The following is a 19,428-nucleotide window of genomic DNA, read 5'->3' as shown; positions in this document are numbered from 1 at the left end:
GATCCCAAGATGAAGAGCTATAACCATGAAGATGTCAAAGGATACCTAATAACAGGTCATTAGTAATTGTGTTTGAGGTAGAATCTACCTATGAAGGACGTTTAGAAGGAGTGTTTGTAGGACAATTTTACAATGAAGATATTGAAGTTCATGCTTAATTACAAGTAGAAGGCTTGAGATATTATTGATGGCTACAAGGGCCTATGAATCATTTATCTCACAAAAAATAACTAAAATATAAAACGGACACCATGCGACAGATCTTCAACTTCTTCTGCATATACTAGCTTGCTATAATATTACTTCTCAGAGAAATCAAAGCTAAAAGAAGAGGTGATGTTTCAAACATACAAAAGAAGAAGGTTCCAGAAGGTTCTAGAAGGTTCTCAAAGATTTTAGAAGGTTCTAGAAGATTTTAGAAGATTTTAGAAGATTTTGTAAGATTCTTGAAGATTTGAGTAGATTCTAAGAAGGCTCTTGAAGATTCTAAGATGCTTTAGATGATTTAAGAAGTTGTCAAAGAAGGATCTTAGGCTTACTTTGTTTTTAAGCTTCATAGAAAATTCTCAAGAAGCTTCTTAAGATCTAGTATATATATGAGTCGAGGCTAAAGGGATCCTCAATCTTGATAACTTACTTCTTGTGATCTAGTCATGACTTTCTTACCTTATATCAAGTTGTTGTTCTGTGATTGCTCGTTTTACTTATTCCAAATTAATCTAATAGGAATAAACCCGTATAAGGGGATTCGAACAAGGGAAATGACTAGTTACTTAAGCGTTCACGTTAGAGTCACACAATCAATTATCTCTTGAATGTATCATCTCTATTTCCAATATCTGAACACACAAAGAAACTATAATCTCCTCCTTCACCTTATTGGTCTCTTCTTTACAGCAATTCAGTCATACCAATAACTGGTATTTTCACCAATATATTCACCCTCATAATCTTTAATTATAATATTACGCCCTCACAACTTTCAGCACACAATTATCCTCATTCTAATCACTAGAATTCTTCACACAGAACTGCCATTCACATTACCATGTTTCACACAAACATAGACTCATTCTCTCTGCTGAACTACAATTAGATTTCAGCATTCAATCTTTCTTCTTCTCAAATAATACCAATCACATTTCCATTCCATAATTCACTTCACAATATTCAGAAACTCTCAATCTTCTTATTCAAAGAAAATAACAAACAAAAGAAAAGAGGTAGCACCAAACTTATCTCGGCTGACACTATCACAACAATGGCCCTCGGCTCATGACTATCAGAGTCTGGCACCTTAATTAACTTCTACAACTCCTATATACTTTCGCTTGATTCTCCAAATTCTAATCATAATTCTATAATTAACCACTTTTAAGAACTAAATCATTCATTCATCCTCCTAAATTTCCTATTATATGGACTATTAATATATTTTACCAATATCTTTCAAAAATGAATTAATATCTATTCTACATATTCTAATATCAAGCTAATTCTATTTCTTGGTCTTAAATCCTTGTCTTGCATATGGTCCCTAATAATCATGGCTATGAATCCTAGTATAATGTAAGCCATCATATAACACCTCGTTCTCCATCCTTATTATATTAATATATGGTTGTTCCAAAATTATTAAATAACTTCTTTGATTTTGCATAATAAAATTTTGCTCTACTTCTACATTATTAATTTTGATGCCCACTATTAAACATACTCCATAAAAGCTACTTCTTTCATCATTGGCAAATCTCAATATCCATCCATGGTTAGTATCAATTAGTCACTTATTCTTCATATAAATCTTTTTAGATAAGATGTTGATTTTAAAGCCATAATCGACTAATACTAAAATTGGCTCTTTAAGGTCTCTTTTTTTACACATATCTCTATAGTGGTTCTTATCCAAAATAGATGAATATAAGCTATCAAAGCTTTTTTTTCTCTCCTTTATATCTTTTTAGCCTCATACTTAGATACTTTGGCTTCCATAGTAATTTTTTCTTTTGGATTTTTATTATTGTTGGCTTCTACTTTGATGTTAGCTACTCTATGATATAAAAATATTTGTAGTACTTCATCCTCCATCTCATCACATAAATCTCCTTCCATAACTTCAACTTTTATTTTCACAATCTTATCATAAATGACTTCAAATCTTTTTTCTTTGATCACTACTATCCATATAATCATATTTTATAGTAAATACTTATCTAATCTCTTCCACTTCTTTCTTGGTCATTAAAATATCTAATGCTCTTGCCATCACTATTTCAGTTGTCATTTGTCTCTTCTTCTTAATAACATTAATGATAGATTTATGAAAACCTTTTTTGGCAATACTTAGAGCTTCTCTCAAAATAAGCTCAATCTTGGCATCTAAAATCTTTACTTCTAAGATGCCCTTCATTTCCACTAAAGATTCAATATCAAATTGAAGTTTATAGATTGGTGCCTTATTCTTTCTCTTAGTGTTGTCTTTTTTTTCTTGGCTTTGTTGCTATCCATTCTCTCCTCTTACTTCTTTTCTAGGAGTTGAATATTATTTCTTAGATGTGAAGAAAAAGGCCTTGTTTCTTACCTTTGCCTTGTATTGTCTGTTGGTCTTTCTCTTGGAATAGTGCTTCTACCACTTAGGACCTTTTTCTTGTTGGCTGGCTCTTCTACTTCTTCTTTATTAATTCTATTCTTCTTGATTTCCAATGATGCATCATAGGGTTCTTTCTCTCCATGTTTATTTACCAAATAGGTCCTAATGGTAGTTGCATCAACTAGATCATCCTATCCAATTACTCTTTAAATAACTTGAGTTACCTTTACCATTACTTTTTTAGATACATATGTAGAGGTTCTTATCTTAATTTTCTAAGCCTAAATGATATAAGTCTTTGCTTCTTTATCACATGGAGAGTTTCTCTTCTCCAAACTATTGTCCATGAGTTTTTTTATACCTCCTCTCTCAAAGTTAGTCTCTAGAGGCTCATTTATTATAACAACTTTGATTTTGCTTTTTTTATAGATAATAATGCTATTCTTCATAGCATCTATATATAATCCACAATCACTATATTTATAGTTTGGATCATCACACCAAATACACCTCACCACAAATCCCTTTGAACTTTCAATTAATCATGAAATGCTTGACCTTGTGTCTTTCTTTAATACATTCATTTCTACCTTCAATTCTCTCATTTTTCTCATCAATTCATTAAAGATTTCTTTATTTATATTCTTATTTCTTAAAGAGATTGATAGAATAGAAATAGAAAAAGTTATTGTTGGAGCTTTTATATCTATTACTAGTATTACTTCTATCTTTATCTCAAACCTTCTAGACTTTCCATATTGTTGTTTAGCAATGAAGCTCACCGCTTCCTCCAACCTTCTCTAATTGGTGATAAAACCACCTTTTGTTGTTCTGTCTTAAAGAAAGAGAAGAAATCTATCTTCTAATATTTCATTTGTAGCTTATAGAAATAACTTTGATTTTCTCACTTTTAAAAGGCACTTCTCAGATAATAGAAGTTATCCAACTTTCTTTTGAAATTCCTTCAATAGCTCATTTGGTTCTATATATTTTTATGGTTGTTGTTCCACCTAATCAAAAAAACCTCTTTTATTCATCCTTTCACTATCTTCATTAAAATATTTATTTGTCAATGTCTCTTCAAATCTAACCTTTGCATTCATATTAATATTTTTATGTAGCTATTTCACTATTTTTCTAATTTTTAGAACAATTGCTAAGTCAAAGTATCAAGCATCCTCTCTTTTGATAGATTTTTATTTCGCAATTATAAACTATCAAAAAATTAGTAATATTCCTCCTATTAAAGCTTTCTATTTTTCAAATAATATCCCTCAATGCTTTTATAGCTCCTTGCAAAGTTGCATTAGCAACTCGTTGACCCATAAATATTTGCATGGCCCTTATAAAATTTATTTGTATGATTTTGATCACTTCCATCATTTAAGCCTTCTTACTTTGTATCCTCAATCATGACTTGTTGAAAAATTAGTGCCTTAAAGCTCTTTCATATGGTATTATTTTCTATTTGAAAATACACCAAATATCTAATTGTAGAGAATTTTGTTTTAATTTATTGGATAAGTTCCAATAAATGACATATTTTTATTATAAAGACCAAATAAATATAATAGTATCAAAAAATATTTGAATAATAAAATCTTTTTATATTTAAGAAGCTTTATATATAAGCCTTTCTAAAGCATCTAAAAATGCCCTAGCATCCTTTGTTACACTGTCATAATTAAATAATTCTCCAATAAGCTTAATTTCAAATAAGCTCAAAAAAATCCATAATCTCTTTAAAAAAATCCATCTTTATACTATAATTTTTTTATAGCTCTATATTTCTATTTTTAATATATATATATAAAGTCTTGGCTTTGAAAACATCTTTTACTTTGCATAAAATGGCCAAATTATAGCAAAACCCTTTCAAAATATTTTTTTTGTAAAAGATTTTTTCTCTCTAAATTTTAAAAATTCATCTCTTGATCCAACTATTCAATTTTTCTCAAATCTATAGATAATTTAGACCTTATTCTTAATTTTTATTACAAAATAATGAATCATAAATCTACTACAGATTGTCTAGCATTTTAGAAGTCCTAGCAGATACTTTAAATCCTAATTTACAAGCTTCTAAGTACTATTTTTTTTATATTTAAAAAATCCAAAATCCAAATGCCACAAAATTTGTGTATAAAATTTAATAACATGATAATATACATTTTTAAAATTTTTGAGCCAAAATCTTATCAAATTGCTCAAGATATAGCTCAAAACACAACCATTAATAAGTCATAATACTTATTGCTTTTAGGTGGTAAGCATTGACTTCAACTTCTTATATCTCTTTCATCTCAATTTAGAATTCATCAAATAGTATGTATAACATGTGTTAAAAAATATTCTCTCTAATCCCAATTGTTGCTCTTTCATTACTTTTTGTAAGCATGCATTATGTCCAAAAGAGTGACAATAGATACAAAACTGATACTTTAACTTTGAGTGCTTATATCTCTTTTATAAAAACTCCAAATTAGTTAAAATTTATACCATAATTACGGCCAAAAATCTATTTTTTTTTATTTTAGCCTATTAAATTTGAATGGTCTTAAAAGAGTAACCCAAATTCCTAATAAGGTCTCAAGCAGCCTCCTTAAAGTCCATTGGGCATGAATTTTGGCTAATAAGAAAAGAAATTTTTATCATCCATCTCCATTCATCCATATGATTGGCCTAACTATTCTTTTTTATAAAAAAATCCTTTTCTATTTTTTTTTTTAATAAAATTTACATAATATGTATTCTAATATAAATTGAAAGAAACAAAATAAGATCTCAAGAGTCACCAATGTCTGATAAAGATGGCTCTAAATATATAAAAGCTATTATTAATATAAAATCAACCTTAATAATAACTCTTTTAAACTAACTACTTCAAAATAATAATGTAATCATATTTTATAACCAGCTAAAATCTAATAATATGGTTTTCACTAAATTATAAAATAAATTATATATTAAATATATATGTGGATTATTTTCAAGTGATAGCCAAATCACAACATAATAGTTTCTTGGTATAAAATACTATCGAAGATTGAAAGGACCTATCAACCATCGTTGAAGAGAACAAAGATTAGAGTATGTGGCAAACACAATTTGCCACATCTTAGATTTCTTCATCATATGATGACAACTCCTTAAAGAACTTGTCCCAAGAAAGGAGGGGTAATATCATAGATATATATATTTATTCTAATATTTACCTATATGATTAAATAGAAATAGATAAAAATATATTTATTTTAAAATATTTTTAAAAGATAATTTTTAGAAGCTTTATAGATTTTATTTTGACTTTACATGTATTTTTAATTGATTGAAAGATTAGAAATTTGGTTAACAAGTTAACTACATATTGATGGCTTTTGAAATAAATTAACTGTGTGGCACACATATAAAAAACTTGCCTTGCAAGTTAAGCTATGTATCTTATAAAGTCAATACATTTTGAAGGTTTTATAAGACATCGCTACATAGTTCTTAAAAATAGTACTTTGACAAGAGTACTAATTCATTGTTTTTATTTTCTTGCATTTTAAAGATAAAAATCTTACATAATTTTAATATAAATTATGGAGGTAGTATTTTCATATCTATAAAAGAAATCAATAATAAAGCTCAAAGTCTATGTAAGAAGTTATACAAGTAGAGAGAAGCAAGTAGATCAAGTTTATAACTAAATTTGAGAAGTTTTGCTATTACAAGTATAAAAAAAATAAGGATAAGTATTTCAAAGAAGTTTAATTGAACAAGATCAAAGTTTTGAAGATTTTTCCAACAAATAAAGCTCTATCTAAGATTTCATCTATTTCAATATTGAAATGGATTTACTCAAGTTGGATTCATAGGTATACAATTCTTTAAAAGTATTCTTTCTTAGTTTAAACTTTTGATAAAAAAATATTTATGTCTTTTCTATGATCTAAATTCATTCTTAGAAGTATTTACTATTATATTTAGAAAAAGTGATTGAAAAAAGATAACAAAGTCCAAATTCATATCTTTATAATAAATAACACGTTCAACCACAATATGTTGTTGAATTCCAAAATCTTGCTTATGATGTAAATTAAAATAATAAAGTCCTTATGAATTCAAAGAAACACCAAACTATCGAGAACATCCTAAGCAGCTAAATTTTAGTTCGATTGGAGAATGCTTTGCAAAAGATTGAACAAACACTACTCTTACTCAGTAATATAGTATATCACCCAAAATGTCACATAAAAGTCTTTACAAAAAGAAATGTTGTGTGTGAAAGTTCTTCAACAAACCATAAAAGCCTTTCTTTTGTAGTGGATTTCCCAACCTCTAATTTTAGAAGAAAATTATACTTGTAACAGAACACAGAAAATACTAGAAATACAAAAGGGTAAAATTCTCTTCCAAAATTCTATTTCAGTCTAACCCTAGTAGAAAAATGGGTAACCAAGGAACACGTGAAGAAAGTGCCTCGATGACCATTTCAAACTTCCACTCAGCTCTCAAAGCTGGCTCTTCATGACTCTCAAATAGTGTACAACTTCAGATTGTAGACGTCATCCAGCTCTGCACCATGGTTACGTGCTGCTTCGTTGCACACAATTCCGTGCTGTCACCAGATTTGAGATCACCAAATCTTCAATTGAGAAACGTAATACTGATTATGCTTTAGTGCGGAACCGGAGAATCAATCAGAGCTGCAGTGCCAGCTGAGATTTGATGTGGACAATACATGTGTGAGTGGGAACATATATATGTATATATATATATACACATATCTAAATATATTCATTCTTACACACATGCTGTGGACGTAACTGGTGAATTCGACTCTGAAATGAGGAAAACTTCAATGATTTTCTTGAGCTTCTTGAGCTTAGGTGCATGTTGATAGGTTGTAAAAAATCTAAATTTTTTCCTTAGTAGATGCCTCCAGCAATGTGTCAGCATACATTTGTAGTGAATGAAGATAAGATAAAAAAATGGTGCTCAACCTTACTGAATTAAGTACAAAGTAAGGTAAAGATACCTATTGAATGAGTGACCAGACAAAATTACCCAAGTATCTTTGGCTCAAGGACAACTACTGAAAAAAGAATGAACTACACACATCGCAGATCGTAGGAATGAAAGAATTTCTACCCAAAATGAGCCTTGGATATTTCTAAAATTGAGCATGACGTTGTTGTACACGGGCTTTTTCAGCATCAATGATCGAACAAAGATGAGAGACCGTTCGCTCCAGCTGGCCGTCTGCATTTACAACCACGTAGTCGAATTCATTTATATGTTTGACCTCCTCTCGTGCCGTGGCCACTCTGACCAACAGCTTGTCAATACTTTCGGTTTTTCGTTCCACTAGTCGCTCAACAAGGGCAACTTCACTCTCAGCCACCAAAAAGATGAAGACCGCCTCCTGCCCAAAAAGTTTTCGAACTGTTGCAGCCCCTTGAATGTCCAGTCGAAGTAGTACATCCTGACCTGTGCTCATACACTCCCTCACCTGGCAACAACGAAGATGTTTCTTTTCATCAACATTTTTGATCTTCTTGCTCGTTTTTCTTTTTTCAATTGACGTACAATGAAAATACATTGGAAGTAACAATACATTGTTTGCCAGTGACTATGGCTGCAAAAACTAAGTGTGTATGACATGCAATTACCTGTTTCTTTGGGACTCCCTTATAATCACCATATACCAAGGCGTGCTCAATAAGCTCGTTCCGAGCAATCAAGTCGAGAAACTCTGGCTTACTCATAAAATAATAGTCTACTCCTTCTACTTCACCCGGCCGTTTTGGTCGCGTAGTAGCTGTGACCACGAAGTGAATTTCATTTCGAATCTCCTGCAACCTCTGTTGAACTTAAACAAAATCAGATAATCGCCCAGGATTTAATCTTCATGCCAGTGCAAATAGTAGCTTGAATTGTCACATGCATGCTAAGAATGTTTGGTACAAGTATCTACGCTAAGTATCTAAGAAATCCAAACCAGTGGGAGTTTTTTTCAACTACCATGATCAACTGATCAAGTCCACAAGAAGGATATCAAGTGATAGCAGGTGGGACAGCAGTATGTGCGTCACCTTAATAACGGCATCTTTGCCAACACCGCTGGGGCCACTTATGACTACCACAAGGGGATTCGGAGGAGGAGCTTGAGGTTGGGTGTCCAAGGGCGATCCTAATACCTTTTCTAACTCCTTCAACACCTGACTCTGCTACGTTGAGAATGGAAAACGGATCGGGTCAACCTCACCAGTAAGTGATCTCTCTAACTAAAACTATTTCTAAACACTTGAATTCCAACATATGCTGCCAAAACAAACTGAGATCCTGCGATAATTCCAAGCCTAGAAGCCAAGTGCAATTGTATGAGAAAAAGCGAAAGATTCAGAGATATCCAACAATATAAGCAAACATGGGCAACTCAGTTGACTTGACTTCATACAATTATGTAATACACAGAATAGTGTAGAAAGGTAACCTTAGAAGACGAAACGGTTGCATTCATTGCATCAGCAGAAGAAGCGTAAGATCTTATCGGAGTCTTGCTGGCTAACCACTCCAAGCTTCGACCAGAGCTTTCGACACACACTGTACTAGCGTCACTCGCTTTCGATGCGCGACATGCTCGCAGAGAGAAGCACTGAACGTGAGCACGGGCAAGAGACGCTTCAACTATACGATGAGAATCTGGTAGAACATGCCGCTGGCGTACACCAAGCTTAAGTCCTAGAAGTGTTCCACGGAGGAAAGGCAGGAAGGTGGTTAAACCTGTCATTGACAAATTGCGAAGTGTTCTCCAGTTACAATCAAGAGAACGAAATGCTTCGTTGCAATTACCGGTATTATACGTGACACTGCTGGAACCACATTAAATTCAGCGAAAGACTGAAACTCCGAAAAATCCGCGATGTAAATCGTCGTAAGCTGGTCCAAAATCTCTGCAGGTTGAAAAGTATTAGAACAGCAGCTTAAACCCTACTGTAAATTCCGACTCTTCCAATATAATCCGCAACTCAGAAGAAAGACAAAGAGGTTTCCTGTAAGAAACACAATAACACATGGAGACTCTGCATCATTCTTTCAGAGAACCACAAATCTCGATAGAGAGAAAAATAAAAATAAAAATAAAATGACAAAAGGACACACGAAAGACTTGTCTGGAGATAAACCAATGCAAGACCAGATCCCTCGAGACGGTATTTTTCACTAGAAGCACACAGTTCCAATATATTGTATAACCCTAGAAACATACAAACGTCGAATTAAATCTTAAGGCGACTCACACGATAACAGCATCCATGAAAACCAACAATTCACCCAAATTTCTCGCCAACTCGCGCTACGGAAGCCTGCACAACTATACCTCGAATCACCTACATGTAAAACCCCGTTTCCAACAAGGGCTCACCATTCGAGTTCTACAACCACAAGGCGCTCCAAATGCTTCACACCAAAATGCAGTCACAGATCGTAACTAAACCCTCTGCGAACACATTCTCCAAATCCTCCCTCCTCGCCACTCGCAGAAACTCCCAACGCTACCGTCACTCCCCCAAAACTTTCGCCGCAGAAACGAATTCACAGAATCGACAGAACAGGCCGCAGCAACCAAAACTAGCAGCAAGTTTACTCTCCACAAAAGAAACTGGAAAATCTCACGCAGATTGCAGAAAACTGAACGTCAACTAAATGAATTCTGGTTCGTAAAAGCACAGGACATACTGAAGATTCGTGAGAAATGATGGTTGGAATTAGAGAAACCACGACTGAGTTTCGGAAACAAGTGAGAATTAGAGGGGCCGCGTAGCAGAGAAGGCTGCATTATCTTCACAATGGCTCGTCTCCTCATCCGAATTGTTTTAGTTCTTTTTGAGATGTTCGGGAAAATTCGTTGTGAGATGTTTCTCATCATCCTTTGTCATTCGTTGGCGCTCGCACCGACAAAGTGGGCCCGAAGGTAAATTATTTTACGTTTTTAGAATGTTGTTGGTGACCTGCAGAATAGTCTTGACGGACCTTGGTTTGAGTTGCGATGAGGGCAGCTCCACTGTGTGAACTCCCTACCACCTCTCTTTTATTTGCATCTGCTGTAGGTGGGAGTTGCAGAGATTTTGTAGCAAAATTTTGGATTAGTGGCAAATAGTGTAGGATTTTAGTTTTCATCAAGGCTAGGGTTTGAGTTCTGCAGTAAGAAATTTGAGGTGCGATTTGGAAAACTGACTTTGGCAAGGAGGCATTTCGTGCCTTGAAGGGCAGTTGTGAAAAGCAGCTTGGTTTGAGTGACTTTGAAGTGGATTGAATTTTTGTGTTTGAGAGGTTTAGGGTTTGGAGTCGAAGATGGAGGTCGATACAGACCGGGAGATTGCCAAGGTGCAGGAGGAGCTGCAGAAGCATGAAGCGGAGTTATCGAAGATCTCGTCGCAGAGCTTCGACAAGGATTTGTATGGGGAATTGAATAGATTTGAGGGTTGTGAGCATTCAATTGCACTGAATGATAAGGATGATTACCTGCAGGATACGAAAGATAGGGCAGATGCTAAAAAGCTTGCTTATTACACGGCTTCCAAGAGCTTGATTAACGATATCCCCAGGGATGAAGTGGTGGACGATGGGATTGGATTCAAGAAACCGTCGCGGATTATTGATAGGGAGGATGATTACCGGAAGCAATGTCTGAACGGAACGCGCGAATCCGGATGCCACACCCGTGACAGCTTCTAGACGCAATCGATGGGATGAAACACCGACACCAGGCAGAGCATCTGACGCAGATGCAACGCCTGGCGCTGGTGCGACTCCAGGCGCCACGCCGGCAGGCATGACATGAGATGCAACTCCAAAGCTTGCAGGTATGGCTACTCCCGGGAAGAAGCAGAGATTTCGATAGGACGAAACCCCTGAATCCATGGGGAGTACTACTACGTCGCCAGGGCCTACATCATCCATTTTCACTCCCGGTGTCACAGCTTTTGGAGGCCTCGAGTTTGCTACCCCATCACCAGGCCAAATTGCGCTACGGGGTCCTTTGACGCCAGAGCAAGTCAATATGTTACGGTGGGAGAAGGATATCGGGGAGAGAAATCGGCCTTTGTCGGATGAGGAATTGGAGTCCATGTTTCCCACGGCAGGTTACAAGATGTTGGAACTCCCTGCTTCTTACATTCCCATCAGAACCCCTGTCCGGAAGCTCCTGGCCACGCCGATTTCTTTGGAAGGCACTCAGCTGTATCACATTCCTGAGGAGTATCGTACTCAGCAATATGATGTTCCTAAGGAAGCAGCTGGAGGATTACTTTTTTTGAAACCGGAGGATTATCAGTACCTCGGTTCCTTGTTAGGTGAGAAAGAGGAAGAGGAATGACCGCAGAGGAGAGTAAGGAGCGTGAATTTATGAAGCTGTTGTTGAAGGTAAAGAATGACATCCCACCGCAGAGAAAAACGTCTTTGCGGCAGTCGACTGACAAAGCAAAGGAGTTTGGTGCTGGACCTTTGTGTAACCAGATCTTGCCTTTGCTCATGTCTCCTACGCTCGAGGACCAGGAGAGGCATCTGCTCGTGAAGGTTATTGACAGGGCGCTGTACAAATTGGACGAGCTGGTTAGGCCATTTGTACACAGGATTCTTGTGGTCATTGAGCCTCTTCTTATTGATGAGGATTACTATGCCCGTGTGGAAGATCGGGAAATTATTTCCAATCTCAGTAAAGCGGCAGGATTAGCTACCACGATTGCAGCAATGAGGCCTAATACTGATAATATCGATTAGTACATGAGAAACACCACTTGTAAGAATGGTTGAAGATCTGAAAGATAAAAGCGAACCTTGTCGTCGTTGAATGGTGATGGAAACTATCGAGAAAGTGGTTGCCAATCTGGGGGCTTCAGATATTAATGCTCAACTTGAGGAATTATTAATTGATGGCATCTTGTATGCCTTCCAGGAGCAGACAAGTGATGATGCAAATGTGATGCTCAATGGTTTCGGCACAGTTGGTAATGCTTTAGGACAGAGAGTCAAGCCGTATTTGCCACAGACTCGTGAAATATTGGCAAAATCGTGTGTGTATTACTGTGGCCATTGCCATCGTGGCTGAAACTTGTTTTCCTTTTACCGTGCTTCCGGCATTGATGAACGAAAACCGAGTTCCAGAGTTGAATGTTCAGAATGGTGTGCTGAAATCACTCTCCTTTTTGTTCGAGTACATCGAAGAAATGGGAAAGGAGTACGTTCATGCTATCTCCCCACTGTTGGAGGATGCGTTGATAGATCGAGATCTTGTATAAAGGCAGACAACTGCTTCAGCTGTGAAGCGTATAGCTCTGGGAGTTGCAGGACTCGGGTGTGAGGAGGATCTGATTCACTTGTTGAATTACTTATGGCCTAATATTTTCGAGGCGGCGTCTAGTGTCAATAATGCAGTTATGAAAGCAATTGAAGGCGTGCGGGTCGTCTTTGGTCCTGCCATTTTGTTGAATTAATGCTTGCAGGGGCTGTTTCACCCTGCGAGAAAAGTTCGAGTAGTTTACTGGAAGATATACAACTCGCTTTATATCGATGCTCAGGATGGTTTAGTGGCTACGTACCCTGTTTTGGAGGACGAATCAGAGAAAATCTACAGCAAACTGTAACTGGAAATATTTCTATAAGTTTCTGGCAGAACTTCTGATCAATGGACAAGTATTATCAATTAATATGCTGATTACTTTTTCCCTTGGATTTCGCGTCTAGTCGACATATCTCCGCTAATTGTGCGTCTGATCTAGAGGATTAGATTAGATCCTAGTGTTAGAATATGATCTCAGGACTAACTTATCTTTTGAATGTATATTTGTTGCAGATTAGACCTTGTAAATTATTAGTGTGCATTTTAATGCAGGAACTCAGGCTTGTACTCGTGGGTTTGTTGGTTGGTGACCGTATGTGTGATGACCCATGTGCTTGGGGGTTTAGAGCTGGTATGTTACATTCGGAGCTTGTTTCAATAACCTAGAGTTTGATGAATATGAGCTTTATGCAGTGTAGATCTTTTCTTAATTCGATCTTGTCTTGATGTTTCTAATTAATGGATCTGGTACTCAACGTGGGACCTGTTGTATATGCGTAATCTGGTATTGCATTTTTGTTTTCGCTAATATGAACGATATCATCAAAAATATTGCTGTCTTCATTCATAAACGAACGCTTTGTTCTGTTCTGATTTTTTTTTCTATGCGAAGATTGTTATCTTCTGTCAAGATTAGATAACTTGTTCAGTATAATGCAGCAGCTGGTGATATATTCATGTTCCGTGTCTAATATGCACTATCTGGAGATTAAACTGTTATATTTGACTAGGATTTGTATGATTTTATTTGTTGTGATACCCAGTTCCTTACGGATTCCGATTCTCGGCAGATTCAAAGCATGTATGATGTTGATCTGGTCTAGTGCATTGCATGTAGGATTGAATGCCTGAATTGTGCATCAAAATCCATCAGCAAAAAAGACCCAGACACAATACAGTTTGTAATTGGTTTTGAAATGGCAGTCCCAGCACCAATAGGCTGGGCCACAGGGGTTGTTTAACGGAATGTACCCATGGACTAGATTAAAGCTGGCTATCAGTGCCACCAACAGCATTGGCACTCAAATGGTGAAGTGTAACGATACCATCCTTGCAGCAGGGCCACTAATATTGAAACCAAAACTGAGGATGAGATTTGAAGTTGGCGACTTCACTTCATTACGGCTAAAATGCGACTGTTACGGTAGCCAAGGGTGCCGTCATATTTCAAGGTATTAACTCCTTCAGGTCTTAGAGCACATGATTCTTCTTTAATGTAGGTAGAGTGAGAATATAGTCATGTAACTTTTTGTGTTGATTGACTTACACAAAAAGTACAAAATTTTATACATTTTATATAGAAAGAGCAGAGATTTATATATTTTATACAATATAATTTTATACATTGTATTTGATAGTTCAATTTTATACATTATACTTGATGTGTAAAATGTATAAGATTTAATTGAAGTACAAAGTTTTACATGGAATGTGCAAAGTTATACAAGAAGTACAAAGTTAATTGAATTTTTATTATATTTTACATTGCATTACAAAAAAATTATACAAAAGTTCCAATTCATTGCGCAAGAGTAAAAAATAATACTCATTTATTACAATCAATCAATGTCAATATTCATTTTATGACTTCAATTTATTTTATTATAAAAAAAACTCTTGGACTTATGAAAGTATTCTTTGTCAAATGCTCAAATTTGGACTTTGTCTTTATTATTGTCAATGTCAAGTTTTATTGTGGATTGGATATTTTAGGTTGTCTTGCTTTAGAGCAAGCAAATGAATTTATTTACAATATTTTTATAACAATTAAAGTTCAATAATAAATAATAAGTTGTCCATAAAGTAAAAGACAAGGAGTTTTGGATCTTAAATAAGTATCACATGATTGTACAAAGTCTTTGATAGCCTTCTACATTTGAAGCAATCAAAAATCTCTAGATATTAGCTTTCAAGTCTAGTTGTATCTAAAATATCCAATTGTTAGAAAGTCATGATGAGCTTGAAGAATACGTAATCGTGCTTAGCCTTTTGGAATGTATAATCATCATTCAAAATAGAATAGATTATTTTTAAATCTAAACTTGGAAGTATCATAAGACTTAAAAGAATTATTCTTGATATTATAAAAAAAAAAAAAAAAAAAAAAAAAAAATCAGAAGACATACTTGATTGAATTTGCTTAAGAAAGGTTGAATCAATAGTTAATATTGATTTTATTGCTCAAAGATGAAAATGATTTGGATTTAAAAAAATTATTCTTTATTGATTAAAAGCTACAACTCTTTTTTTTGCTGTAAGATAAGAAAAATTAGAAAAGCTAGCTGATAAACTATATTATTTTTTGAATCTATAGGTAATCTTAAAATAAAATCTTGATAAAAGCATATTCCAATGAGCTTGGCAATAATTCAAAAAAGTGTTGACATGAAATATTTGAGGTTTTTACCATCCATATATATAATAATTGAACTAAAAGCATCTACTAAATAATGATGCCATACTTGAAATGAATCCACAATTATAACAAGTTCTTTATCCTAGATCTTATAGTTAATTTTAACTATTAAAAATTTCTTGGAATAAAAAGAAATTAGATAGAACTTATCATTTGCTCCAATTTATGATAAAACATCACTTATAATAAAGTTCAATGCATCTATTTTCCATAAAGAATGCTTTAAAAAAATCGACAAGATATAAAATTGGTGCAAAGATAAATGTTGTGTTCAAGGCTTCAAAATTTGTTTTTGTTTCTTTGCTCCACTCAAATTTGTCTTTACATATCAAATGTATAAGAAGAGTTGTAATTTGAAAAAAATTCTTAATGAAGATTTGATAATAATTGGAAAATTTTAAAAAAAATTGCATATCTTTGATTATTTTTGAAGCCTTCCAATCTATGATAGTCTAGACCTTCTTAGGATCCATCATTAATCTTTTGTTGGAAATGATATACCTTAGAAAATCAACTTGAGTAGTATAAAATATACACTTTTTTTTTATCTTTGCATATAATCTTGTATCTCTAAATTTTTGAAATACACAATAAATATGAAATTCATATTCTTCTATGTTCATAGAATAGATTAGAATGACGTTTAAATAAAAGAAAATAAAATAATCAAGAAATTTACAAAAGATATCATTTATGAAATGTTAAAAAATAGCTAATACAGTCGTGACTCCAAAAGGCATGACATTATATTCAAAATATCCATACCTAGCTTGAAAAGCATTCTTCCACTCATCTCCTTCTTTGATGCAAACTAGATTGTATGCTCCTTGTAGATCTATTTTTGTATAGATCTTTGCTTGATTGAGTTGGTCAAAAAGTCCTGAAATCAAAAGTAAAGAATATCTATTTTTGATGGTGATCTTATTTAGTCCTCAATAGTCTATGCACATCTCCAAAGATCCATCTTTTTTCTTCACAAATAAAATTAGAGCTCCTACTCAAGATTTCAAATGTCATATGAATTTCTTACCAAAGTTCTCATCAATGTATTCTTTTAGTGTAACCAACTCATTTCGCAATAAGTTGTAGATTAAGCTCCTTTTTGTAGATGAATTGTACAATGATAAAATTGATGCTTTGAAATAATATCTCCATTTTTTTTTAAAAAATATCTTAAAAATCTTGATATTGGCTAGAAATATCACTTGACATCTTTTTACTATTAGAAATAGATAAGGCATATATAACAAAAGATGGCCTTTCTATATATGCCGTATCTATTTCTAATAGTAAAAAGATTAATTTAAAAAAAATTAAGGTTATAAAAAATCCAATCTATTTGAGAATTATATTTTACTAACCACAATAATCCTAAAACAACTAGATTGAAAGAGGATCTTATCACATTAAATATTATTATACTATTATGATCTTTAATTGCTACATCTAAAAGAATAGTCTTATAAATAACATCTCCAAAAGACAACAAATGACCATCTATGACTTCTACATGTATGGATTTAGTTTTCTTAACTAAAGATATTTCTTGTTTTTTGAAAAAGTTGTGAGGCCAAATTTCACCACTTGATGAAACCTATGCCACACAACAAGTCTAAGAGGTGGAATTGAAGAGCTCCCAATTGTGCAATTATTAGATTAATATAAATCTTTATATTAAAAATTCAATTAGTTTTAGGCCTTTCGAGCAATAGTTACCAACATTAAATTAACATGTTAAATGAAATTTATTATGCAAACATAGTAAAAATAATTAACTAAGTTATTACTATTAATTGACCATAAGAATAAAAACTTTTGAATTAAAAGTTAACTTTAAAAAGTTAAAGTTAAAAATTAAGATTAAAAATTTAAGTTAAAAGTTAAAATTAAAAATTTAAGTTAAAAGTTAAAATTAAAAGTTTAAATTAAAAAAATTAAGTTAAAAGTTAAGATTAAAGGTTAAGTGAAAAGTTAAAATTAAAAGTTCAATTTAAAAGTTAAAGTTAAAAATTAAGGTTAAAAGTTAAAGTGAGAATATTAGAGGTTAAAAGTTAAACTTAAAATTTATTAGCCAAAAAGTGAAATGTGGAGATTACAAGTCATTATGAAGATGATAGTAAAAATAAAGTAAGAGAGGTGAAAGCAAAGGTACCTTGACAACACAAGGATTGAAGGCAATGACCTCCTTCTACTTCAAAATTTTCCAAAATTTGTCATTGGCTTCAATTTGAATGTTTCTTAGCTTGTTTCAAGGCTAACTTCAAGACGCTTTTGATCCAACAATCTTTGTTGCAATCTAATGATTCAATCGTGAGAATTCCTCCTTTGAAGTTGAGTGATCCAAACTGCCGTGGTGACCAACCCTCTTCACTTAGAAATTCACTGAAAATTCAGATTGTCTTCAAATTCAACAAAACTTATTCCTTTCAAAGCTTAGATTAAAAATCTTGATGCTCCCAAAATTTCAAATAAATCCAATCATCAAGAACTGAGAAATGCCTTTCCAAACTCGATTGATTCAAACTGCAAAGGTAGTCGACTCCCTCAAACTCAAAATTTCACCAAGAATTCCTTCTTACTCCAAATCAAAGGAGTCTTATTTTGTTGAAAAGCTAACAACAAAAGCTACAACTATTCAGAATCTCACATTGAAACAAAAGAAACTGAGTGATTGATTGAAGAAAATAAAAGGCTCTTGAAACCTTTGGGATATTTGAAAGGCTGAGGAGATATCTACCTCAATGAAACATATTTTAAAACTTAATGACCATCCTTCACAATGAAAAATCCATACATATACAATCAAAAGATTCACAATAAGAATTAAAACCTAAATAAAATTAAGATTAGGGTTTCAGCCAAATTTTGGCATGGCTTTGCTTTTTACCCAAAAGAGGAGAGAGAGAGAAGGCTTGGAAAACCAAGCCTCTCTTATACAATTGAGTGGAGGCTCATAGAAGGGTAGCTACATCTCTACCCTTGATTTTTAAGATCCTTAATCTAGATCTACGGCCTTCATTCATCTAAGAGCCAATCTCGTTACCAAGGCTGATGGCTCTTGTAAGTGGTCAAGAAAGCATTTTTTTTGTAAATTTGACTTCACTATTGTGTTCAAAACACATTTTTAATCTAAGATCGACTACTCACATGCCTCAATCCATGCTCAATTATAATTTTCATAGAAGTTTTTACTTACAAGGATATTGGCAATTTTTGTGAAATTCTTCAAAATGAGAATTTCATTGCTTTTCTTGTATTTTGAAGGAGAGGTTACTGATCTTGTTTTCTTCACTCCACGAGGTAAATTTGGTGCCACCATTGCATCAAAAAGACTCCCATTAAGTAGAAGAACCATCATGTTTCTTGAATTTGTCGAATTTGGAGGAAAATCCAAAATTATCATTGCTAACTTTCTTAAATCTTTTAGAGAATTATAATTCCAACTCCTAAATCATATGAATGATTATAGATGCACTCATAGGCTTTTAGTCAACCCTTATAGTAATAAATAACAACCTCTAAATTATTAAACTAACTAAGTTGCTATTCTAATTTTTTAACTCTTATCACTTTAGTCCTAATTAACCTAATTCAAGGAATTAGGCTATAATTTATACCATCAAGGGTTGTAATCCTAAAAATTCTATAAAAGTAAATTCCACTTATATAAATCCTAATTTAACATGTTTAATTATCATAAAATAGGAAAATAATAAAAATTTAAATTTTAGAATATAATTGAGAGCTCACAAAAGTCTTTGTCTATAAAATAGGTTGAGGCTCTTGAATCTAATAATGCAAAGACTTTGTAATTTT

General features: G+C 33.4%; 1 protein-coding gene and 1 pseudogene across 6 annotated transcripts; one reads left to right on the top strand and one right to left on the bottom strand.

The window, feature by feature from the left end:
- Positions 1–7,554: 7,554 nt before the first annotated feature.
- LOC112285014 (guanylate kinase 3, chloroplastic) lies at positions 7,555–10,438 on the bottom strand. 6 transcript variants are annotated; one of them, XM_090252048.1, is made up of 5 exons: positions 10,316–10,438; positions 9,072–9,531; positions 8,671–8,805; positions 8,248–8,439; positions 7,555–8,087 (listed from the first exon to the last, which is right to left on the bottom strand). In XM_090252048.1, exons 2-5 carry the CDS (start codon positions 9,366–9,368, stop codon positions 7,749–7,751), a joined length of 963 nt encoding a protein of 320 aa, XP_090108174.1. In that variant the 5' UTR covers positions 9,369–9,531; positions 10,316–10,438; the 3' UTR covers positions 7,555–7,748. The 6 variants fall into 6 exon arrangements, with proteins under 6 accessions (XP_090108174.1, XP_090108176.1, XP_090108173.1 ...); XM_090252050.1 differs by having other exon boundaries at positions 8,671–8,802; XM_090252047.1 differs by having other exon boundaries at positions 9,957–10,420.
- A 362-nt stretch (positions 10,439–10,800) lies between these two features.
- On the top strand, positions 10,801–13,312 carry LOC112284989 (uncharacterized; annotated as a pseudogene).
- Positions 13,313–19,428: the final 6,116 nt, after the last annotated feature.

The sequence above is a fragment of the Physcomitrium patens genome, chromosome 7, assembly GCF_059467195.1.
Source record: "Physcomitrium patens ecotype Gransden chromosome 7, ASM5946719v1, whole genome shotgun sequence".
NCBI lineage: Eukaryota > Viridiplantae > Streptophyta > Bryopsida > Funariales > Funariaceae > Physcomitrium > Physcomitrium patens.
This window is presented reverse-complemented; position numbering and strand designations above follow the sequence as displayed.